This window comes from Rhamphochromis sp. 'chilingali' (assembly GCF_963969265.1).
Source record: "Rhamphochromis sp. 'chilingali' genome assembly, chromosome: 15".
In the NCBI taxonomy this organism is placed as follows: domain Eukaryota; kingdom Metazoa; phylum Chordata; class Actinopteri; order Cichliformes; family Cichlidae; genus Rhamphochromis; species Rhamphochromis sp. 'chilingali'.
The window spans coordinates 23,472,684-23,498,191 of NC_137942.1; the positions used below are offsets into that span (position 1 = coordinate 23,472,684).

At 41.5% G+C, this 25,508-nt stretch overlaps 2 protein-coding genes across 6 annotated transcripts; both read right to left on the reverse strand.

Moving 5' to 3' along the window:
* Positions 1–6,530: 6,530 nt before the first annotated feature.
* Positions 6,531–16,711, reverse strand: il2rb (interleukin 2 receptor, beta). 2 transcript variants are annotated; one of them, XM_080905992.1, is made up of 10 exons: positions 16,520–16,711; positions 15,842–15,939; positions 15,588–15,720; positions 15,368–15,434; positions 15,188–15,278; positions 14,908–15,053; positions 9,474–9,669; positions 9,182–9,305; positions 8,989–9,067; positions 6,531–7,723 (listed from the first exon to the last, which is right to left on the reverse strand). In XM_080905992.1, exons 1-10 carry the CDS (start codon positions 16,522–16,524, stop codon positions 6,998–7,000), a joined length of 1,665 nt encoding a protein of 554 aa, XP_080762118.1. In that variant the 5' UTR covers positions 16,525–16,711; the 3' UTR covers positions 6,531–6,997. The 2 variants fall into 2 exon arrangements, with proteins under 2 accessions (XP_080762118.1, XP_080762119.1); XM_080905993.1 differs by having other exon boundaries at positions 9,182–9,284; positions 16,520–16,710.
* On the reverse strand, positions 11,004–14,875 carry LOC308411934 (uncharacterized protein). 4 transcript variants are annotated; one of them, XM_080905994.1, is made up of 4 exons: positions 13,889–14,224; positions 12,680–12,730; positions 12,324–12,419; positions 11,004–11,780 (listed from the first exon to the last, which is right to left on the reverse strand). In XM_080905994.1, exons 1-4 carry the CDS (start codon positions 13,901–13,903, stop codon positions 11,463–11,465), a joined length of 480 nt encoding a protein of 159 aa, XP_080762120.1. In that variant the 5' UTR covers positions 13,904–14,224; the 3' UTR covers positions 11,004–11,462. The 4 variants fall into 4 exon arrangements, 1 of the variants encoding a protein (XP_080762120.1); XR_013974475.1 differs by lacking the exon at positions 13,889–14,224 and adding an exon at positions 14,239–14,875 and having other exon boundaries at positions 11,738–11,780; positions 12,676–12,730; XR_013974476.1 differs by having other exon boundaries at positions 11,738–11,780; positions 12,676–12,730; positions 13,902–14,232.
* Positions 16,712–25,508: the final 8,797 nt, after the last annotated feature.

Below are 25,508 nucleotides of genomic sequence, written 5' to 3' on the forward strand. Positions count from 1 at the left end.
AAACTCCTGCACCAGACTCATACAGGCATGTCGAAGATGAAAGGCTTGGCAAGGTCGTATGTATGGTGGCCAGGGATGGATGAGAACATTGAAAGAGAAGTGCAGGCATGTGAGGAGTGTCAGAAACACTCCAAGTCACCACCTACTGCACCATTACACCCTTGGGAGTGGCCGGAGTCACCATGGTCCAGAATCCATGTGGACTATGCAGGGCCTTTCCTCGGGGAGATGTTTCTAATCATTGTGGATGCTCATTCCAAGTGGATGGACATTTACCCTGTGAAATCCTCTACATCACAGGTAACTATAGAGAAACTGCGCCAGAGTTTCAGTGTGTTTGGACTACCTAAAATGTTAGTTTCAGACAACGGAACATGCTTCACAAGTGCTGAATTTGAGTCATTCATGAAGCAGAATGGAATTGACCATGTAAGATCAGCACCTTTCCACCCTTCTTCAAATGGGCTGGCTGAGAGGGCGGTCCAGACCTTTAAGGAGGGGATGAAGAAAGTCAAAGGTGATACCTTGCAAACCAGACTGTCCCGATTTCTGTTCAGTTATCGCATCACACCGCATGCCACTACTGGTTTATCACCTGCAGAGTTGATGATGTCACGGAGACTCAGATCAGTTTTGGACTTGCTCATGCCTGATGTGAAAACAAAAGTGCAGCACAAACAATCGAAACAGAAAGAAAATCATGACACCAAGAAAAGACTGAGAAGTTTCACACCAGGAGACAAGGTCTTCATCAGAAACTACTCCTATGGCCCGAAGTGGATTCCCGCAGTCATTGTGAGAGCATCGGGTCCAGTGTCTTACATTGTTACCATTGGATCAGGTCAAACTGTGAAGCGGCATGTGGATCAGGTGAGAGCAAGAGTGGCTGACACTGTTCCCAGTACACCAGACAGGGAGGTGGAGCCATTGCTTGACAAAGAATCAGTGCCTGAGTGCTGCTTGCCATCAGAGTTGGACACATCGCCACAACCTCCGGCAATGGAGTTGCCTTATGCTCCGGAGACTCCAGCTCCCGGAGACTCCTCAGGGACACCCGTGTTGCGACGTTCCCAGAGAGAGAGACGTCCACCAGAGACTTTAAAGGACTTTGTTAGGTAGTGTGAGATCTTCCAGAAATAGAGCAACAATGCGCTCTGATCTCACAGGAAGGACGTACCTTCCTAGTTAGAAAAAAAAAAAAGAGAAACATGGAAACCTATGTACAGTTGTATGGTTGTATGGTTACCTTAATTACATGTTGATTGTTTGTTAAGCATTCTTTGGATAAACAGTTATTTTGTAAGTCAAGGGAGTTGTTGACTTAAGGGGGGAGGAGATGTGGTATCGCAAGAAATAAGTGGTTATATAAATATGAGTATACATAATAGTTATTATTCATAGATACCTACATCCTAAGTTCCTGTTAATCTTCTGAAAGAAACAGAATGAATGTGTTGTTACAATGGTAATGCCAGGAGAGGCAGTATTAGTTCTGTGTTACATTAATGTGTAAGGAAGTGGAAGAAGAGTGTGTCCTGTAGGAGGCAGTAGAAAAATGGATGCTCATGTTCTGTACATGCCCTGAAAGTAAGGTTCAGTAAACCAGTGCAACGATACCCCGGTGTAAGGCTCAGTTATTGTATTTTTATTTTTTGAAGATGCAACACTATTCAAAGTGTTTTTTCAGATTTTTTTAACGATACGGGGAAGCAATTTTTAAAAAGCAGGAATGCAATGCTGCTGTGTTCGTTTAACGGACGAGTTGTATTTGTTAAGAAAGTGTTTGGCCTCGGACGTGATCACGACTCCTGTGCATTTGCTGGTTTCTGTTGCTGCTTCGTGAGGAGAGTGAAACACATGGTCACCTCGGCCTCGCACCCTCCCATTTCACTGTGGCTTAGATCCAAAACACAAAACAGCCTGTGGTTTTTCAGCAGAATCTACAGTTCTTTTTCAATCTCTCGGTTTATGTTTTTGCACACACCTCGCTCTTCTCTCTTGCTTTTAAAAAAAAAATCTTGGCCAGCTGAAAATCGAAACTTAATGAAGCGAGGTGGATTTAAACGCATAAAGACTCCTAGCTGAATGCCAAATGGATACTCCTGGCATACTCTGCACATAAAAATAAATTTAGTTTTTTAATAAAAGTGGAAAAATTAATGATGAGGTCCCCCCCGAGTTCCTGAAGGCTCTGGACGTTGTAGGGCTGTCCTGGTTGACACGCCTCTGCAATGTTGCGTGGAGATCAGGGGCAGTACCTGTGGACTGGCAGACCGGGGTGGTGGTCCCCATCTTCAAGAAAGGGAACGGAGGGTGTGTTCCAACTACAGGGGGATCGCACTCCTCAGCCTCCCTGGGAAAGTCTATGCCAGGGTGCTGGAAAGGAGAGTTCGTCCGTTAGTCGAACCTCGGATACAGGAGGAACAATGCGGTTTTCGTCCTGGTCGCGGAACACTGGACCAGCTCTTTATCCTCTCCAGGATACTTGAGGGTGCATGGGAGTTTGCCCAACCAGTCTACATGTGTTTTGTGGACTTGGAGAAGGCATTCGACCGTGTCCCTCGGGGTGTCCTGTGGGAGGTGTTGCGGGAATATGGGGTGTCTGGCCCATTGCTACGGGCCATTCGATCCCTATACAACCGTTGCAAGAGCTTGGTTCGCATTGCCGGCAATAAGTCGGACTCGTTCCCGGTGGGTGATGGGCTCCGCCAGGGCTGCCCTTTGTCTCCGGTTCTGTTCATAATTTTTATGGACAGGATTTCTAGGCGCAGCCAAGTGGCGGAGGGCTTTCGCTTTGGTGGCCTCAGAATCTCATCTCTGATTTTTGCAGATGATGTGGTTCTGTTGGCTTCATCGGGTGAGGGCCTCCAGCTCGCACTGGAACGGTTCGCAGCCGAGTGTGAAGCAGCGGGAATGAGGATCAGCACCTCCAAATCTGAGGCCATGGTTCTCAGCCGGAAAAGGGTGGAGTGCCCACTCCGGGTCGGGGATGAGTTCCTGCCCCAAGTGGAGGAGTTCAAGTATCTCGGGGTCTTGTTCGCGAGTGATGGGAGAAGGGAGCCGGAGATCGACAGACGGATTGGGGCTGCAGCTGCAGTAATGCGGACGCTGCACCGGTCCGTCGTGGTGAAGAGGGAGCTGAGTGTAAAAGCGAAGCTCTCAATTTACCGGTCGATCTACATCCCTACCCTCACCTATGGCCACGAGCTGTGGGTAGTGACCGAAAGAACGAGATCGCGGATACAAGCGGCAGAAATGAGCTTCCTCCGAAGGGTGGCTGGCCTCTCCCTTAGAGATAGGGTGAGAAGTTCGGCCATCCGGGAGGGGCTCAGAGTAGAGCAGCTGCTGCTCCACATCGAAAGGAGCCAGCTGAGGTGGTTCGGGCATCTGACAAGGATGCCCCCTGGGCGCCTCCTGGGTGAGGTGTTCCAGGCATGTCCCACCGGGAGGAGGCCCCGGGGCAGACCCAGGACACGCTGGAGAGATTATATCTCTCGGCTGGCCTGGGAACGCCTTGGTATTCCCCCAGATAAGCTGGAGGAGGTGGCTGGGGAGAGGGAGGTCTGGGCCTCTTTGCTTAGGTTGCTGCCCCCGCGACCCGGCCCCGGACAAAGCGGATGAAAATGGATGGATGGATGGATGGAAAAATTAATGAATAACGACAAAGACACTTTGGAAACGATAAAACCCAACAGACTTCAAAGGAGAGGAAGGAATCGCTTTTCTTTTTCCGTCAGTTTTCTAATATCAACAAAACACTGGTTTTCTGTATGACTTTATCAGGTTCCCACATCATTGCTGAGGATATTTTTGCCCACTTTTCTTTACTATTTGTTCAGTTTATTGAGGTTTGTTTATGAACAGTTGTCTTAGGGCCCAACCACAGCGTTCAGACTCAGGTTGAAGTCTGGACCTTGACAGGCCCATTGCAGCACCTTGAGTCTGCTGTGAGAATGACTAAAGGTGTCCAAATCATCACCCCTCAGCCACCGTGCTTAACAGTTGGTGTGAGGTGTTTGTGCTGATGTGCTGTGTTTGGTTTTCCCCTAACATGGTGCTGTGTGTTGTGGCCAAACATCTTGACTTTTTTCACATTTGGCTAAAGGGCAATGTTCCAGAAGTCTTGTGGTTTGTGCAGATGCAACTTTGCAAACATTCAAAGCTGTTCTGCCATGTTTTTGTGTAAGGAGGCTTTATCCATGCAAACCCTTCCAAACAAGCCACGCTTGTTCAGTCTACTGTCACGAACTTTGACATTTAACACGGTAACTGAGGTTTGTAGAGTCTGAGATGTGGCTCGTGGGAACAGTCTGACCTTGTGGTGAATTTGCTCAGACGTCCACTCCTGGGAAGATTGTGGGATTGCATTAACGCATTTCTAAATGCTCCAAACCAGCAGATTTGTTCATACTTGCTCATGATCAATTAATCAAATGCATTTGATTAGTAGCAGCACCCGGCTGCTACTTAATCTCTTAATTTCCATGGAAGCAGTAAGGGCTCAAAGACGCTGGTGAAAACTTATTTTTTTACATTTGACTGTAGATGAGAATTGAAATGCACACTAAAAATAAACTGGGCATAAATCTCGTCAGCATGCACAAAGTCACTGGATATAAAACTACTGGGTAACCAGTATCAATTCAAGGAGCTGTCCTGTTTTACCCAAGCATTAGTGCTGTTTTGTATTGTTCTTTGACCATTTTCCAAAAGAATGGATGTGCAACTGCATGTCTTTATGTAATGCTACTAAATCATCACATATTGTGACAGGTTGCCTTTTCTACAGTGTGTGAAATATAAATACTCATGCAAATACAATATGTATGAGTATTTGCCTCTAGTGTGTCTGTATCTTCACCCTAGATTGGATGCTTTAGTTGCATAATGAATTACTGTTGGTCAGCGTAACAGGCTACCTAATAGCGAGCAACACTAAAAACATACAGACACAAATTGCTCTTTTTAAAACAACTATTTTCTGTGTATTTTAATCAGGGGGCTCAATGTAATTTATCCCTGATATAATACGTTTGAAGCTGCTGTGACTCTGATGCAGACAAACTGGTGAGGAGCAGAGTCTTGCACGACAGCACTGACATGGCTAAATATTGTAAATTCTGTGTGAGGTGAGCGGATGTTGCTTGTTGTGTCAAAGTTAAATGTCAAACCACACTCTAATACACACGCTCACTCACACATACGCTACCAGGACCACCTGACAGGACATGTAAAAACTCAAAAGTACACACAGGCCCACACACACACACACACACACACACATATATATAGAAACGTGCAAACACACAGGCTGTCTCCCACACTCTTTCTCAAGTCGGTACATGCCCACCCCTCAGCCCTCATTCCACAGAGACACAGGAAGTCAAAGGGTGACCCATTTCTACTAGAGCTTTTACTTTGTTTGGCGTCTGTACAGATGCCACTGAGCGTAATGGAAACATACTGCATGCGTAGAGACAAGGCGACATTTTACACTGACCTCAACGGCTTACACTACACAAATCTACAATGAGCAGTCCAATGAATTTAGCAGATCTGCTAAGCGTGTACTGTAAGCACAAACACAATTACTCACTCTGTAAAGTTTATTTAGATTTATTGGCAGATGTCAGCTCTGAGTGATTATAAATGTTCATCATTACAGACAGAAGAATAAAGACTATATCAGCACAATAGCAAATACACACTAAAAACAACACAGAGGCAAACCAGCTGCCTTTTTTTTCTTTCTCAACAACAGGTCAGTGTTAACTCGAATCAACATAATGCTTACTGCTGGTGTAGACTTGGTCCCTTCCCTTTCAATTTTATGCAGCCAAAAGGCATCATGATTACCATAATAAGCACACACAATACGTCACCAAAAAAAGAACATTTCACTACTTCAAAAGTTCAAAATCAACCTGCAGCAACAAATCATTTTCTGTCTAACAACAAAACAAAAATAGGAGCTTTAAAGCACTCTCATACTATTTGATTATTTGGAATTCATTTAAAGTAATAAAAAGCAAACTTTAAAAGGGCATTTATGTGTTGTTGTGGCATTTATACTTTTTTTTGTTTAAGGCTTTTTTCTAAAAGTACGACATGATGATGAGATGCTAAGTATGAGGCTAAATGATGCCCCCGCAGCAGCCTACATGCTGGTTAACTCTGCAGCGTTGTACTGCTTTCAGGAGTAGGTTGCTGGTTAGCATGCTCTGTCAGAAACACTGATTTATGTGCATATTTTTCTTGCTATGATACCAGTTATAGGTTCCAAACCATCTAAACAAAAGACCAGAAGTGTGAAAGTGAAACCTACATTAACCGATTAGCATGTAAACAGGAAAGCTTCTCTACTTTTATAGCAACAGCTGATTAAATGACTATATATGTTATATAAAATTGGCCTTTTTCATAGTTTATTGGCAAAGAAATATCACTGGAGTTCCCCTTAGACCTATGTAGCTTTTTGTTTCTTTATTAATGTTCCTTAATGCCAAAACTCAGATCAGCTTGCTGAATGGGAGCTTTCCAACAAAAATACATTCACCACTAGCATTCAGCAGCTATACAGCTACATGTCTGATGGAAGGAAACGATAGAAAGAGTATTACGCTCGCTTTCACCATGATTACACTGGGTGATTGCCGGCACACTTGCCATAAAGCTTTATAAAGTAACGCTTTGCTTCTGGAAGCAAGTCTAAGCACTCAGCAGCCATGCTGAAACACATTCAGGCACTTATTTAGGCACTTGTAATCAAAACTGCACGGCGATTTGCCGTGTATCCCGCTCGTGCTCAACATCTTTGTTGATATGTCAATTTTGCATTTTCTTTTGTGCTCTAATGTCTGCAAAATAACTCGTACACGAATAAATCATGTAGGCGATCGTGGAATTCGTTTCTTTGTCAGACTAGAAGTTACACTTTGTTTGTTGTGTAAACAGAAGAAGTTTTAATTGACTGCACAGAAACTCTAATTGCAACTTTTCAGATGGATTTGTTGCTGAATGTTGCCTGCAGCTCTTTCAGTGTCAGGTAGCCGGTTTTACCGGGCTCCATGGGCATGGAGGAAGATCTGCACATGGCGCCAGGCACGAGCCAGGCTGAAGAGCTATCATCGCTAGCAGCTGTCATGGGTGTATCCTCCTGATGGCTGTCAGAGGACATCTGTGGTTCAACAAGGAGGCTGGGAGGTGTTGGAGGAGAGAAGGCGGGGCATGTGTGTGGAGGAAAGCGTACAGGAAGGATGAGGAAAGGAATGTTGTGATCATCCAAGAGAAATTGCTCTCCTCCTTCCATGTACCTTTCTTCCTCATTGTCAGCTTCAAGTTCGATTCCGAAGCCCGAGTCTGGGCTCTGCGGCTCCCTCTTCAAACTCTCGTAGGTTGGAAAACCGCAGAGCGAAGGGCAGAAGGACGGGTGAAAATCATCGTGGTAGGTAAAGTAGGCCGGGGTGGGGTCAATGCATGCGAAGCCACCGGAGGAGCTGGAGGTGAAATAGCTCCGGTTGGAGAAGATGGATGAAGAGGCGGAATTGTTGACGATGCCGCTGGTGTCTGAGTTCTGGAAGTGAAGCAGGGCGCTGCTGGAGCTGGAGGAGGGAGAGGTGGATGGGACTACGTCAAAGTCCTCACACACCTCCACGGGGGAGATTTGGTCGATGGGCTGTGCTGTGAAGAACGACTCTGAAACTGAGAGCGGATTCAGCCATTTCTGTGGGGGGGAAAACACTCAGACTATAATATTCACCCAAAGAATCACACAACAGTATCAGAATGTGTGTATGTGCGTCACACTCTGAAACTGAACAAACTGAAAGGTGAATTAGCACTTTGCATAGTAAGGACAGGTTTCACGAGTGAGCTTAAGTGCATTTTTAGAATATTTTGCTTGAACAAGGGTCAAAATCACGGAGCAGGAGGGATTAGGAAAACTTATCTTTTGCTCCCACTGATGCAGCCATTAACATCTGTTCTAATTTCCCCCTCAAATTGTTTGAATTTCACATTTTCATTGCAGAAATTAGGCTGTCCACTTAACAAAAAGGCTTCAAACCAATTGCAATCCAAGATTCTTGGTACCTGCACTCGCTGTTTAAGCATATGTGTAGGACAGACAGACAGTTACAGCACCATGGGAAAAACTGCTCTAATAATAAAAATGCTGTTCTCGTTTTGTTCAGTTTGAGGACAACTGTTAAAAATGTCTCATTCTTAATGATCCGTATGCATCAATGATTATTTTATGAAATATGGTGCTTTTTGGATGCTCAGACTCACATTTATTTAAATGCTATATGTATTTATGAAGTTACTTTGCTCAGTAGAAGTTTGTGTGAGATTTTGAATGCAGAATTGAAGTTGTGCGTATGTTTCTGTGATGGTATTACTCGTTTTTTCCCATAAAAGGATGTCAGCAGTTCTCTTTTGGGATACCAGCCTTACAGTTTGTATGATGTAGAGTGAACATGCGCAGTGACAGTTTAACTGGTTGAATCTTGGCGAATGTGCCAGAAAGCAGAAAACTAGAACTTTACAAAGTATTTCAGGTGTGGCGGGAATCCAAACCCATCGCCACAGACAACTGACGGGAGTGCGGTTCAGGTCTTTCTCCCTTTGTTGTGGGCTGTGGGAATCAGCGCCTTTGATGAAGAGCTAACTTTATGACATTTTATCATTTTAATCAAACTTCATTGTCTTCATTTAATAAACATTACTGAGAAGGAGAAGCAGGTCATAAACTAACACCGTGGCCTTTGCATTATATACTTATATGTTGTTTTGATCCACATCTAAAGTGAACAAATTTAGCCAGCGAACAGCGCACACACTCACACTTAAACAGTTAAAGGTCCCATGAATACCACATAATATACTACTTGCTGTGTGTTGACACCTCTGCAGTGAAGCGGTCTGTGTTGCCTGCGGCTGGATATTTTGATAAATGGATTGTTAGTCGAGAACATTTATTATTTTTACCTTTAGGTTTCCTTCGTGGACAGAGTGCAGCGACTGGAAATACTTTGAAGGGTTCGGTACTGCCTTCCCTTCGAGCAGCCTGAAACAACATGGGGTCGAGCGTGTATATCAGATATACAGAGTGTGTAGATATACACACATACATGCAAACATATGCGCACTCTGATAACAGCCAAAGTCACAGTTTACTCACCCCCTGGTGTTGCATCTTTTGTAAACGACCAGCACAACAACAATAATGAAACACACGGTGCCGAACAGTCCCATCTTCACCAGTGAAGACAGACTAAATCCCTCTGAAACAGAGAGCAGACAGACTGAACATGCACAAATGTACATATTCAGTTGACCTTTACTTTGTTGCCTAGACAACGAAGCAGACTGGATGCATCCTTTTTTCCAGCTGCACTTATTCCCAATGAAAAGGTTGAACTGTGATGCTTTTAAGACTGACAAGAGATAAGCAGAGTGTTCACCAAGCTCACCGTTTACACTGTTTGTGTTGTTACCAAGGTTGTCCGATGAATTCACTTTCCAGGATGACGCTGGACTCCAGTGGCTCCAGTGGCCGTTATATCCAGATTTTTCAGTTTTAACTCTCACTCTGACGTCCCCATGCCCCTTTAGTTCAGACAGAGCTAATCTCAGCTCTTTGTCTGGTGTTTTGAAATCTCTGGCCTCCTGAAAAATTGAAAATTCAAGACAGGGTCAAAATAAAGGAATAAAATACAGAAATACTTCTCCAGGCTTCTTAAAGGACAATCAAAGCTCTTCTTTGGATGTTTGCTGCCTTTTATTCTGTTCTCTGTCAGGATGAGGTCCGAGCTCAGGGGAGGCCAATCCATGACTGATCCTCCATTGTGTGTGTTTTTTCTATCAGGTATGCTTTTACTGCATTGGCAGTGTGTTTGGGATCGTTGTCATGCTGACAAATCAATCAGACACTTTCCAGGTGGTGTTTGATGGTGAATCAAACCCTGATGGTGGTTTTCTTTGTTGATAATTCAGTTTGACAAGATCTCCAACACCATGGGCTGAAAAGCAGCCCTAATCCACGACAGAGCCTCCGCTGTGTTTTAGAGATCACCTCCTCCATACATCCTTTTTGAATCTAAAAATTTCAAATTTTCTCCCTTTTTCCTTTTGTTAAGAATGTCTTCATCTACTGCAGATAGTATTTAGGCCTGCCAACTTCCTCTTTTGTCCTTTGCTTTTACACGTTTATCAGTTTTTTAAGCTTATGGCTTTTTGGAGTCTTTGGTTTTATTCTTGTCCTACCGTATTATCTGATGTGTTTTTGTAACAGGGTTCTGGCAACAACGTGCCTAAAATACACCATTTAAAACATTTTTTTGTGCCAAATTCATCTGAACATGATCAAATACAAGGACTGGACTAAAAATGAATGAAGAAGCAGAAGATGTCCAAAGCAAAAGCCTGAAAAATCTTGAGAAAGCCTGGGAAACTTTGCTCAAGTCCTCTTTAAGACCCAACCCATCAAAAAATACCCAGAAAATTCTGATTCTTTTGGAACTGAGATGTTTAATAATCCTTATAACAAAATCTACACTGTAAAACCTAATAAGTTCACAGAACTCAAAAATTGTTGTGTAACAGATTACACAACAATTTTTTAGTGATGTTTTTAAAAGTTTTAAGTTTAACTAAAATAAAAATTATAGTTGCAGTTGCCTTAAATTACCTCAATGTTAACTCATAAATGTTGATATTCCTCAACTTATAATTAGGGAGTAATAAACTCAAAATGTTCAATTTTTTCAACTTAATTAAGGTGGGAAATACACTCAAAATATTTTACATATTGCAACTCATACGATGTGGGAAATAAACTCAAACTTTTTCATATTTTCTAACTTATAATATGGGAAATAACACTTAAAATCTTCAATATTTTTTAAAATACTGTGGGAAATACACTTACAAATAATTCTAAACTGTTTACCCAGTAAATTATAATCAGCTAAAAGTGTTAGAAAACATGAAAGTAACAACACTAACAATTTAACAACTTTTTATTAAACACAATGTGCTTTTAAAAAGGCACAAACAACAGAGCTCACTCATAAAAAAGTGCTTCATAAATAAAACAAGAGAAAAAGACTCCAAGGGTCTCCATCTCAATTCTAAAATTCAATAACATTTTCAGTATTAACAGCAATTGCAGCTATTAGAACATTGATGCATTTAACACTTACTGTACCTTGACAGCTGCAGCTCACTTTCTTTTTTAAAAATACATAAAAAAAACAGTACTGGTTTCCACTGCTGTACTTATAGGGAACAAACATCAAGGCAGTGCATTTACGTATTAGGCAACAGAACATTAAACATGAATAGTGAACTGAACAGTCATTCATCTTAAATGTGAGGTAGAAGAGGCAAATGATTAGGAAAAAAACAAACAAAAAAGCTTCCTCAATACTCAGCTTAACAAGTAGTCCATTCTGAGTGATTCACTCATTGAACAAATCATTCTTCAGCATCAGTAGACGCCCTTTCAGTGGTTTGTTGTCCTCAAGGCACATCACAACCTTCTGGATAAATGTGAATGTAAGCTCAAGTTTCTTTGGGTATTGTAGGTCTAATGCATAGATGTACCCAAAGAGCAGGAGAAATGACTCAACCAGATTTGTGGGACCATTCACAAGTATTTCATCCTCAACGACAATGCAGATGCTTTCGGGACTGAAGAGGGCCGAATCAGTAGTGTCATCCGTGACAACTGTCAGCAGAGCCACAGGAGTGTCAGTGAGGTCTGGACCATCTGCTGACTGCAAAACAAAAATAATACAAGAATGAGTTCAGCCCCACAAGGACACAAATCATGCTATTGATTAGAGGTGTGAATCTTCATAAGTCGCACGTTTCTTTTAGGATTATAATGTCAACGATTTAATTTGATATTGCGATACATCATGATGCATTACAATAATCTTAATTTGGGTTTGGTTTCAAAACATATGTGTAAATAAATGTTTTCAATAATAAATATATGCCAAGATATTTGTTTTTGTTATTTACCAAACATTTCTCTGACCACAACATGGCACCTCCAAAAAAATAGAACACTTGAATTTTAAAAAGGGAGATAGTTTTTATCTGCAGATTTTTTTTGTATAATAATCTTTCAACTATTTTCATGTTTTCTGGTTTATGCGTAACAATCTTCTTGCAATCTTATTCAACAATAGTTGATATATGGGAGAAAACAAGTCAGATGAGGACTGTGTTGAACATCCTTCCTGATATACACCCTGGTTCTCCTTGAGTTCTGAGCGATGTCATATGGTTGATGCTGAGGCCAGTACACTTACATCACAAGTCCTGAATAACGTGGAGGCATCTTCACGCAGGTACACAGGAAGTGCACGAAGGACGAGGGCCCGTCTTGTATTTACATCATGCTGTTCCTAGATGAACACACAATATCTATTAGAATAGTATTTACACAAATGCAGAGTAAAAACAAAGTGTTGGATAGCCATGTTCTGATTGTCATTGTTATAGATCAGGGGTGTCCAAACTTTTTGTGTAACGGGCTAAACCTGTCAATCTAGAAGGGTAACCCAAAAAAAATCTAAAAATTTTGAATAATTCAAGGCAAAATTCTCTAGTTTCTTTGTATTTATTTTTTATTTAAATTGGGACACAAATTATAAAACTCACCCACTGACAACTGGTGAAATGTTGACTCTCTGTAGCGCTCTTTGCAGTCTGATATCTGTAAACAATATGTGCACAAAGACGACTTATTAATGTTCAAAAACATTTTTTGCACAGCACACACACACAAGTAGTCAGCTGATCTCATCTGATGCAGATCTGCTCCTTGATCAAGTGACATTTGTCCGGATTTTTGGCACGAGTGACGTCGAATCAGCACCGCAGCTGGATGGCCCGATTTACATACCCAGCGCAGCTGATACTCACTACAATAATTTACTAAGATTATATGCACTCCTGTTATTAAGTCCAGTTCAGTCTGTTAATGTTAACCGTTTCAAACTAATGTTGATAGGTGTGTTGCTAAGCTTAATAACTTAAATAACAAACTTGAAATTTACCCGTCCTATTTTCCCTTTTATTGTTTTTTCTCTGTGCTGTAAATCTTCTGTCTAAGAAGAAATCTGAGGCTGCTGTTCTGAAAATAAGCTACCAAAGCTTTTTCTGAATGAATCAATAAAGATCCATTTATGGAAAGCTGTGATGAAAGCAGTTTTGTCTTTAATTATATTCAACAATATAACATATTCGACCACTTTTAAGTGATTTTGTGATCTTTAATACACTTTAATACACTAAAGTTAAGGTTATTTACCTAATTTCTAGTAAGTAGCCCTCAGTGAAAAAAGTTTGGACACCCCAGCCTTACAGGTTAGGGAGTATTTGTGATCCGCACAGTCTGCATCAATGATTCTTTCTTAGCCTGGGAGCAGAACGCGGCTCTTTATTTTCATTTCATTTCAATTTATCTAGCAAAGATCGATAGGGTCTGGCTTAAAGGTGTCAAGGAGGCGCCTCAGTCTGGCTGGTTGAGCCTTGTCGAATTAGCGCGAACAATTTAGCTGAACTTCGTTCGTAGCACCGAGTTCGACCAGTGTATAATGTTAGGCTGAATCAGGCGATGCATTTTTCCGCAAGCCTTGACTTGTAGAGCTCGCTTAGTGGAATACCCCTCTAAACTGTTAAAAGGATTTCGAGATTATCTCACAACCACACATTTGAGACTACGAAAAAATACAAACGTGTCTAATTACCATCATGATAACACACTCATGTTGTTTATTATTGTTCGCTTCATGCTAGCACACACACACAGCTCAACAGCGTAAACTACTGACTGTGTAACACGGACACTTATTGAAATAAGTATACTCACAATACGCACGTACATTACCGGCGAATACGACAACCAGTGGAAAGTTTTAGTAGAAAGTTCAAATGCATGGAGCTAGAACTGCCACCGTCAACTTCCCGGGCAAGAATACAATGCATTATGGGAAATGTTGTCCCCCACGGAAAACCGCCAAAACGTTACATCATTCTAATTTGAAATAACATTACGTATTTGTCACATTAGAAAACTTCTAAAATTACAATTACTTGGATTCGAATTCATTTATAACAAACATTCACTGTGCACAAAGTACGAATATATTTCCAGTAAAAAATAAAAAAGAATGTTTATCGAAATTAAATTTAAACAAAACAAAAACACGTTAGACTTACCAAATTTAGGGCAGTTGATGAAAAAAAATAAGGTGGTGGTCGTGGTGGGTTGAAGTTGGGGACTCTTAATCCACACGGGCTGGCCAAAACTTCCCCGTATCAAGGTAAATTCAAGATGGCTGACTAAGCTTTCCTGAGGGAGCGACAAGACTCCACCCACCAGAACGTCACTAATATATGCTTCTTAAACTTTTTGAGCGTTCCAAAAAATTTAGCTAAAAAATATTGAGCCCTGTTCAATTAAAGCTGCATAAAAGCCAACAGAGCTCAATACTTTATAGTTTGCTCAACTACAAAACGACATTTGAGTGTTATGAGCTTATTAGTTATGAGCTAGAACAACTGTTAGGGATTACAGTGTACAAAACATGTTTTGCTGTATCATGTTGTTTATGATATATTTTTATAATTTATTTATTATATATTTTTTCTATCGCATTTCATACATTGGGCATTTTCAGCAACATTTCGTTAAGAACAATGTTAATTTTAGACCAAAAAAAAGAGTTTTGTCCATAACGTTTTGAAATCATGGCAAGTATTGCTAATGTTGATAAGATGAGGTCTCAGAAATTGATGAACATGTGGCAAATATGATACAAATGGCTTTATTGATTTACTCAGTAATTTGTCTAAAAACTCTGTTACTGCATGTATGTAGATGCTCACCGTCCAATCTTGGTCACTGGTTTTGGTCTGGATATGGAAGTAAAGGGCTGACAAGTACGGTAAGATTTTTTCGCCTGGGCTCCACGTTATGTAGAGGTCTGTGCCGTTGATGCTGACATTGGGAGCACTTGGAGGATTCATTATAACTGCATACACAGACGCACAAACAAGGCAGATTATTAAATGTTGGTAATTGTTGCAGTTATTAATCCATCGTTGTAACTTATTCCAACTGTGCGGTGTATCAACAACAATTTGAATAGAAGTCAGAGCTACTCACTGCAATCTACTGGGCGATAGTTTATTAGGGCCTCCACTAACACTCCATTACAATTCACACTAAAGTTCAGTCTTTTAAAAGGATTTAAAGTCTGGAAGAAAGCAATAAACCATTAAACAATGAGGATAGAACTTGTGTGAGTAATCCAGTTTGCCATGTTTGCATGTGTCCGATACTTACTTTGTTTTCAAAGACAATACTGCAGCCAAACAGAGAGTTCTCATGTTGTTCAAGCTTGCATTTTTGGCTAGATGAGAAAAGGACACAAAAAGGGCAAAATCTTCACTTAGCACTGACGTTTTGTAGCCAAACTGTGACCCATGATGTTCCTTTTTGTAAAATTAAAACCTTTGTCCCCCAACTAATACACACAGTTTTCAGTATGTCAGAAATATCTTACATATACAGGGCAGGACTGCCATGTGTCCAGATTGTCATCACACCCGAAAGCCAACAGTCTGCACCGGGACCCACGGCAGAGCTGTTCAGCGTGCAGCTGACATTGTTGTAAAAGTCATTTGCACAGGAAAGTCCTTGAGTAACAGAGACACAACAGAAAACAGGAGTTGGGATAGTGTTGCTTTATCAGTATCACGAGACTTTACGTTCAGATTAGACTGAACTCTGTGTGCACTCAAATATATACACTCATACCATGTGAGAGTCTGTGGGAGTGGGCCGCATGCACTGAAATGATAACTATCAGGAGGTGTGAGCACAGCAGCACCTCCATCGCTGCGAATGTGGTATGACTGTAGGCAGAGAAGAGCGGTCATACACTGAGCGTTAGAAGGGCGAGAGGAATAAAAAGTTGTAAATACACCAGCTTAGACCTGGAAGTCAGCTAAATACAATCACCACAAAGCTTCTAGGAAGGGCAATATTCACAGCTTGAAAAGCTGTGGCAATATATCAACTGTGTTTTACAGTAAGGACCTCCTCTAAGCCATACTGTTAATGCAAGCAACACCTTATCTAGTTTACAGTAGCTGACTTCATACTTTGCAGTGTGTGTGGCTTTATGCTAATGAAACAAATGAGAGAAGATGAACAAACCAGTCTAAAAAAAACCTCGGGGAACATTATGTGACCTGAAAGAGATGAATCTTCCCATCACGCTATTTTGACTCCAAAAACTCACTAAAACTATCCAGTACAGTAAAAAATCATCAACTCCAAGCTGAAAGACACACTTGTGTTTGTGTGTATGTACTTTAAAATTATTACATCAGCAAATGATTGTTTTTATTAATTAACATAGTAATCCCCCCCCCCCCCCCCCCTCCCCTTAAACAGGACTAATAAAAAATGTTTGAAGAAGTAATAAATTACCTCATGAGTCTTGGTAGCAGGTGGTCAGGAAACACATTGTTGCTTCCTCTTTTGGACTGACGAGAAGATTTCCTTCTGTTCCTTTCTATTTGAACATCGCCGTCTTTTCTGGTGCTGTCGTTCTGTCACTCACAGTCATCCCCCTGCCTCCTCCTCCTCACCCCTCCCTCTTCTCTTAAGTGCCCAGTGATATTTTCCACTTGAAACCACAGCTTACAGGGGCTTACAGGAAGCTTCGTGCAGCGGTGAGTGATAATGAGAGACGATGGGCCGGGGTGGAGAGTGAGATGATGATGGTGGTGGTGGGGGCGGTGGGGGCTTGGCTTGTTGTACAACACCTCCTTCTGCTCACCACCAGCTGCAACTGCTACCTGAGGCCCCGTTGCCTTGTTTAAGGTAATAATAATTGTACCGAAAACAAGAAATCCAACCACATCCTGTTTCAATCACAATTGTAAAGTGGGTTGTATAAAGAGAAACTCGCGAATTGCTCTATGAAGTGGTTTATGTCAATGAAACTCATCTTAAAAAGGACATTCAAAGGATTATATAGGCTAAAGCTACCCGATTTAGAATCGTGGGGTTATTTAAAAATGCAAACGCGAGAAGCTGTGCATGAAAACCGCTGCTGTTACAGCCGCAACCGCTGCAGACACATACTGAAGTACTTCCAAAGAGACAGAGAGTAAAGGAGGTTGAAAGTTAAAGCAGCAGACAGCTCTTCAGTCAGTGGCCACCAGGCATTTCTGTAGTCAAAGGCCACCTGTTATTCCGTCTCACTGTGTCAAACGTTAACCCTTACAGCGAGGGCTATGTGGCAGTTGTTAATGGTGATATGGGGCAAAACGGTAAGCAAGCGAGTTTCTAGAAATACAAAATGACGAGCTGGAAGGGCATCACTTGTTATACAGCACAATCTGGTTAATTTGCACCTCAAAAGGTTGTCACAAGAAAAGTGACCGTAAGAAACCAGAATTTGTCTTTGTGCATATTGCCAGTAAAATCCGAAATATATAAAAACAATACCAAACAAGCTAAACGTGATAGGTAAAGTTGAAAAAAAGAAAAGAAACAGAGAATCTCCTGTTTAACAAGACACACAAACTTTTGTAGGTTTGTAGGTTGCGAGCACAGTGATTGTGCAAACCAAATCAGTGAGATCAATTTAAGTTTGCAGAACGTTTTTGTTCATCTTTGTCTTAAAGGTCATCGGAGGCCATTGTGTAACTTGCCTTTATACTAATCATATAGGCCTACAAACCACACGCACAAAAAAAACTTTCATGCAGAACATTACAACTGTTGCGACACAGTGTTTTTGAACTCAGCTATACTTTGTCTGCCTGAGTGGGCTTAGGCCTGCAGTAGTAGGCCAGAGGGTGATGGCGTGATGCAGCCGCCACGGGTTCCTGCAGTTACTTAGGTGTCAGCATCAGTGAGAACCAGCGAGACGAGAGCAGGGGAGGGTTTAAATGTGCAAAGGAGCGGGGGGGGGGGTTGGTGAGCGTATATGACACTCACTGAAAGGTCAAAGTCCGCTGTGCCTGTGGCAGGAAGTCGTCGAAAAGACCATAGAGATGTTTGTGCTCGGAAGGCAACAAAATCATCATACCACAACCATAGTGGGGAAATGTTCAGTGGCGAGAAGGTGAGAAGAATAACAAGGGAGGGTATACTCATAATACGAACCCTACAGCTCTATAAAACAAAGCACAGTGCTGCTCTTGAAAACTACTGGGTTAACACTGTTTCAAGATTAGTTCTCCTAACTGACAGAAATACATCATTTATTGACTCATCCCCCCCAACAATCAGACTCAACTAATATAACCCCCCCAATAAAATTATGAATTATCTTGCATAAATAGGCTGTTGATTTTCTTTACTCATTTCAGGTATTACCAGCAAAATAGTTGCATGTTTGATCATCTTGGAATTTACCCAGATGTATTTATTTATTTAGACAGCGATTGTGACACCCCCCCCCCCCCCCCCCCCCCAATGTTCAGCACAAAGTTATGCAGATGCATACATTCATATACAGCATTATTGTACATGCTTTAACAGAGCTAAACTCACCAGTTAACCTAACTGGTGGGCTGTGGGAGAAATATTTGATATTGTTGGGACAGGGAAAAAATGCAGGGTCCGTGCAAAACATCCCCAACTATCAGATGTTTCCAGACATTGATGGTAAATGTGCTGCAGTGTTATTCAAGCTTTGGACTATCGACTTCACTGATGAACAACAGCGTGTGGGGCCAAAGACTAGATAAGTTGCAAATGTTCAAAACAAATGTGGTAGATAGCATAAGTGCCCTCTTATCTGTAGTTCCATCAAGTGAACAACCCAATGTGTTGGGCCAAAGATAGCACAATCCTGTCAGAATTCATGCACTACATATGTATATGGTGTATATATGTGTAGTTTCCACATATATAAGTATATATATGTGTGTGTGTGTGTATACACAAAATTTATATGCAACTTAAAATAAACAGAGAAAAAAAAAAACGTAAAACATGTTAGCTTGCTGTGATAAACCAGAGCTAGCAGCTAGCAATGCTGGATTCTCTGTAAAAGGGAACATGGCACCACAACGCGGAACTACACACTGAAAGCATGAACCACTGGACTTTTAATTCATCATAGTGAACTGATGACATTTTGTATCTACATTAAACTTCTGCAAAAATGTCAAATTAGCTTCACACAGGCTTCATAACAGATGAGCTCAGACATGAAAGCTGTACTATCTGCTGATCAGTTCACACTTAACACATTCAGCTAGAGCTGAATTTGACAGTTTATGCATTGTCTAGTCAGCATATACAACTTCAAAGAGACCCCTCCACCTCCTATCTTTGTGTAGTAAAGGATCAGATTGCTACTACAGATACTTATTATATAGGTCTGGGTTGACAGGAGAGGCAGGAGGTTGTGACAAAAACACAAGTTTCAGTGGTTTGTGTTGAAACCACCTCCATTCTACTGCCTTTACACATCACACAAAGAGCCAAATAACCGCTTTAGCTACTACTGTCATTTACAGACCCAGTTCTCCAAGTTATAATATGAATTGGGATTGCATTTTATAAAAGCGGTTATTTTATTCATTCATTTTTGTTTACTTTATATGCACATGAATCATATTGCTTTTGTTCTGCAAACTAAAAAAACTTATGTTAATTGAGCGGGATATTACAGAACTTCCCCTGACTAAGCTTTTATTTCGAGCGCAATATTTATCTCTGTTTTGTGCATGCTAAAAGTGCAAGCAGCACCATCTCCAAAATAACCTACAGTGAGTCATAAGACTGGTGTGTGTGTTGTGGTATCAGAGTAGGAAACAGGACCTCGTTTTGCAGTGCCCTTTTTTTTCTTTTCACCATTTTCATCACATGCTTGGTGAGCTGCTGTTTCTTTCTGTTATACAGACAAAACAAACGATATATTAAAAATAGAAAATAGTGTAATAGTAGACCAAAAAAATTTGAAAATTAAGGTCAAATAAATATATGTTAAGCGACAAAGTAGAACAGGAAGAGAATGTCTCTACCGACTTCATCTGTCTTGTGACGCTACCACAGATGTGGTCTGCCAATCACAGGGCAGCAGCGAGGAGTTACTATGATACAGGGGAGTCTAAGGACAGAATATTTTGTGTAACATAATTAAGAGAAAATCTGACTAAGACAGTCATTTGGACCTTGGGCAAGATACTAACCCCGTGTTTGCCTACTGGTGGTGGTCAGAGGGCCCGGTGGCGCCTGTGTCCGGCAGCCTCGCCTCTGTCAGTGCGCCCCAGGGCAGCTGTGGCTACAATGTAGCTTGCTATCGCCAGTGTGTGAATGTGTGTGTGAATGGGTGGATGACTGAATGTAGTGTAAAGCGCTTTGGGGTCCTATGGACTAGAAAAGCGCTATACAAATGCAGGCCATTTACCATTTACCATTTAGAATTTTAAGTGTATGAGGAAATGGTGACTTAAATCTGAGGATGCAGGTGATAGTATAAAAATATTTTCAATAATAATGTATTATTATCATATAAATGATAGTTATAGGCACCTTTGAACACACTCAAGGACATCTTACATTAATTAAATACCAAACTCACAGTATTCATAAATTAACAACAATGCAGAATCAAACAGAATAAGCGGGCTTTAAACTCTCTTTGATATTTGGGCATATTGGGGCCCGATGAATGTAAAAACAAAGAATTACCAGATTTTTTTTTTACCTTATTTTTGTTTTTAAGAAAAATAAGCACCACATATGAAAATATTTGTTTAAAATTTTGATAGAACAGTAGCAGTATAATGTCCTCGTAAGTGGATATCAGGCCCCTGTAGAGCAAAATTGAGTATTTTGGTCTAAATAACCTAAAATGTGATGTCCACATATGTGGACGCCAGGTCCTAGGAGGTTAAAGGCTTGCCTTTAAAGCCAATATTGTAAATGTGGTGCAGGACATGCCACTCAGCTGTGAAGCCCACAGTGGTCTGGTAAGAGGGCAGTATAATCTCAGCATACGGGACGTACGAGTGCCACTGTGCAGAAGATCAGAGAGATATGAAGGTGTGAGGTTACAGAGAGACTAAATAAGAAGCAGACACTTAAAATTAATGTGACATTTATCACACATATGGTTTATGGAAGAGGGTCTGGTAACACAAGCAGCCACATACTTTGAACCAGTTTTTTGTGCGGTAACCCAGAGAGGACAGAATTATATTAATCAAGTAATGCAGAGCATGAGTGAGAATAGAGGCACTGTCATGAATGGGTGAATTAATATTATGTAAGTGGAGATATTGATGCGTGCTTCATTAAAGGAGGAAAGTAGAAGGAGAGATTAGAAAATCAGAATCAGAATCAGGAAGACTTTATTTATCCCTAAGGGGCAATTAACATACAACAGAGCAGCATGACGTTGAAGATAAGGACAGGGCATAAACAGGCAGTAGGGGTGAGATAATAAATACACACAATATAGAGTACATACACAGTTTTAAAATTACACAGTATTAAAATTAAAGTGACTGAAAGGTGAATAAGTGAGTAAAAGTGAGTAAAAGTGAGTAAAGTGTCGACAGTATAAAAAGAGTGTAGAGTAGTTTATGTTTCTTCAGTCTGTTCCTCTTCTGAAGGCTGAGGGAGTGGAACCAGAAGGCGATGGAGAAGGTCATGATGCTTTCCAGGAAGGCATAGTAAAAAGTCATCATGATGGGTGTGCTGACTCCAAAGGAGTTGAGTTTTCTAAGGAGGTATAGCCGTTGGTGGCACCTCCTGAGAATCTCCTCAGTGTCGTTGGAGAATTTCAGGAGGTTGTCAAAGATGGTTCCCAGGTATTTGTACTCCTCAACTACCTTCACTGGCTTCCCATGGATGGTGGTGGTGACTGAAGCAGCCAGATCCCTCTGCCTACTGAAGAAGGTCACCACCACTTTGGTTTTGCTCACGTTCAGTTCAAGTTTAGAGCTGTTACACCACTCTACAAACTCCTGCAGAGCGGGCCCGTGGTGTTGTGAGGGGCCTGTCAGCAGTGACAGGAGAACTGTCTTGTCAGCATTTTCACCAGGTGACAGTTGGGCTGTGTGGATCTGCAGTCATCGGTGTAGAGGATGAGGAGCAAGGGGGAGAGCACACAGCCCTGGGGGGAGCCAGTGGAGGTGGAACGGAGACCGGAAAGAGAGTTGTTGACCCAAACTTTCTGAGTCCTGTTGGTCAAAAAGTCCAATATCCACAGGATTAGCTGATCATCCAGGTGAAATCGGGAGGAAAGTTTAGTGGCCAGGATATGAGGCTGCAGAGTGTTGAACGCTGATCAGCAAATAGAAGTCTGGTGGAGGAGTCAGGGAACTCCAGATGTTTGTGGATGGAGTCCAAGATGAAGATTTTTGCATCATGGACACCTCTGCGTGCACAGTAAGCAAACTGAAAAGTCATGCACAGACAGAATTTATCACATATATCCCAAACAGTTCCTACCAGAAGAACCTCTATTTCATCACTGTTTAATTTGACAACCACAATTCAAATCAAATCAAATCACTTTTATTGTCACATCACATGTGCAGGTACATTGGTACAGCACATGTGAGTGAAATTCTTGTGTGCGAGCTTCACAAGCAACAGAGTTGTGCAAAATACAAGAATGGCTACATCTGAAACTAATAAATATATGTACAATATATAATAGTATATGCATTTCTGGATGTGTATACTAAATATTTTTCTACGTGTGTGTGTGTGTGTGTGTGTGTGTGTGTGTGTGTGTGTGTGTGTTTATTCAATTTTATCTTCCGTAAACATTCAGTAAGAGAATAAGGCAGGAAAGTGGAACTAGACTTAGTGGAGAGACAGAGCTGTGTGTCATCAGCATAAGAATGAAAAAGTATGACAAATTACCTACAACTGTGAACTAAAGGTAAAAGAAATGATAAATATAAGGGGGACCAAGGCAGAGCCCTGTGTAACACCACTAAAAACTAGTCATGTGGAATCTTATGACATGGATATAATTTGTGGTCGAAACTCTGAAATGATTGAAGGTAAAATCGCAGTTTAGCAGCCTTACAAGCAGAAAGCCATTAAGGATATTAACTAACTTAAAAAATATTTGTGTTCCATCAACGTGTATCTAAAGCTTGAGGACTGAAAAAATATCAACTGGTAGGTTGTTGAATTTGGAAATTCATGTATATATATCCTGGCATGGTGGTTAGCACTGTTGCCGCACAGCAAGAAGGTCCTGAGTTCAATTCTAACACCAGGCCGGGGTCTTTCTGTGAGGAGTTTGCATGTTCTCCCCGTGTTTGTGTGGGTTCCCTCCGGGTACTCCGGCTTCCTCCCACCGTCCAAAAACATGCAGCTTGTGGGGATAGGTTAATTGGATAACCCAAATTGTCACTAGGTGTGAATGTGCGAATGAAAGTGAGTGCGAATGGTTGTCTGTCCCTGTGTGTTGGCCCTGCGACAGACTGGCGACCTGTCCAGGGTGTACCCTGTCTCTCGCCCAGCTGGGATAGGCTCCAGCGCCCCCCGCGACCCTGAAAAGGATAAGCAGAAGTGAATGGATGGATTGATGGACGTATATATATCCTACACCTAAAGAGATTTAGTTCATTCCATTGAAATGTTGGATTTTGGCATATTAAGGTAACGGTATTTGGAAGAGAACCTGGAGAGAAGCAGAAGCAATACATTTGTGTGAAAAGTGGAGAGCCAAGGAGTAGAGTTAGTGAAGGTAGATCAGTTTAAAAGCCTGGGGTCAACTATGCAAAGCAACAGTGGGTGTGGGTGGAGATGAGTGTTAACATGAGGATAGCAGCAAGAGTGAAAGCAAAGGTTTAAAAGATGGAGCCCTTCTGTGATGTATGGTGTGGCTCTGACAAAAATACAGAAAGCCGAACTGAAGAAGATGGAAGAAGTGTTTGGATAATTTTCTTATGTGAATTAAATCCTTAAATTAATTTCTGCTAGCAAACATTAGCAAGAAAAAGAGAAATAATGTTATTTCACCATCTTCTGATCGTCTAGGAGTGGTGAACGGATCAAAGTCACTGAAATTCAAAGGACTCCCCCCCACCACCACCACTATGGTCAGCACAAACTGCTAACACTAAACGAACCTTGGAGTTAAACCTCAGTTGAGAAAGACCGCACTCTTTTGCTAATGTGTTGGGGTTTTTTTCTAAATGCTGGTCAAACATTAACATGGATACAGGAAAACAAATGAGTCATAAGCAAGTGTGTCAGGCAGTTCGGTTTGTTGCACATTGCAGTGGACATGTCTATTCTGATACTCATACAGTGGTGTGAAAAAGTACCACCTTACTGCTTACACGGGAATTAAGAGGGTGAGTAGCAGCCAGATGCTGCTAATCAAACATACTTGATTAGCAGCAATCATCAGCAAGCGGAGCGCCTCTATAAAAGCAGAGGTTTCGACAGTTTGCTGTTCTGGAGCATTCAGGTGTGTTAACAGGGTGAATGTCATGCCCCCGTGTTGGTCATCATAATAATGCTGATCCAGGATCAACATTGCAACTGACCAATCATGTTGGCTTTGCAATGTGTGTGTGGTGGAGTCTGCTAATTAGCTAATGTCTTGGCTAATGTTAACAGATTACACAATGTCCTTGGTCAGTTTCTCCTGGACCAACATTGTTATGATGTGGAAACAACACCATCACCATCACGGGGATATCCAACTGTGTTGACACAATGGCTAGGAGGAAAGACATCGGCCATGATTATAGAGAAGCAACTGTTACTGCCCATCATCGCAGGAAAGGTTATACGGACGTTTCCAAACAATGTGAAGTCGGTCATACTGTAGTGAGAAAGATTATTCACAAGTGGAAAACACTTGACAGTTACCAATTTCCCAGCAATGGACATCACAGCAAATTCAGTCCAAGGTCAGGTTGTGCAATGCTTAGAAGTTAACCACGTAACTGGCAGCAATGTGCTTAACATAAATTTAGCTCAGATGTGAAAAGACCTCTGGTAGTTGAGAATGCATTTCAAAGCAGGAAAGAAAGGCGCAAAGTGGTCCAAGCTGCCACAGGTGAGGTGACACAAGGTTGATCCAGGACAAACTTGGCGATGTGATAAGAGCTTTCAACTTTTAACTGCCCTAAACCTGTAGCAGTGTGGTCAGAAGAAACAAACAAGAAAACAAAAAAACCGCTTCGCAACATTTTGATTCCTTTTTTGGTCAGATGAGATCATTCAGAGATAAAAAAAAAAAAAAAACCCACAGCAGAGGGGAAGCAAAACAAAAGGTGTTAGATTTCTTAAGAATATCATGCAAGACATCCGAGGACATTACACCCTTTCATCTTCTGATGATAATAAGAAAAACATATTGGTCTGCAAAGGAATTGTGCTCCAGATTCACTTTGAACTGTAGTGGTAACGATCCTTGCAAGCAGCAATGAGCCCGGAGAACCAATGAGACGGGCTGGAATCTGTA

Excerpts from the sequence above, each read along its gene's own strand:
- il2rb (XM_080905992.1), bottom strand. Across the intron at positions 9,670-14,907 it reads CCAGTGACCAAGATTGGACG|GAGGCCAGAGATTTCAAAAC; the intron begins GTGAGCATCTAC and ends TCAATTTTTCAG. Across the intron at positions 9,306-9,473 it reads CAACACAAACAGTGTAAACG|TCTGTCTGCTCTCTGTTTCA; the intron begins GTGAGCTTGGTG and ends GTGCATGTTCAG.
- LOC308411934 (XM_080905994.1), bottom strand. Across the intron at positions 12,420-12,679 it reads CAACATTTCACCAGTTGTCA|GAACAGCATGATGTAAATAC; the intron begins GTGGGTGAGTTT and ends GTGTTCATCTAG. Across the intron at positions 11,781-12,323 it reads CGTTATTCAGGACTTGTGAT|TCAGCAGATGGTCCAGACCT; the intron begins GTAAGTGTACTG and ends TTTGTTTTGCAG.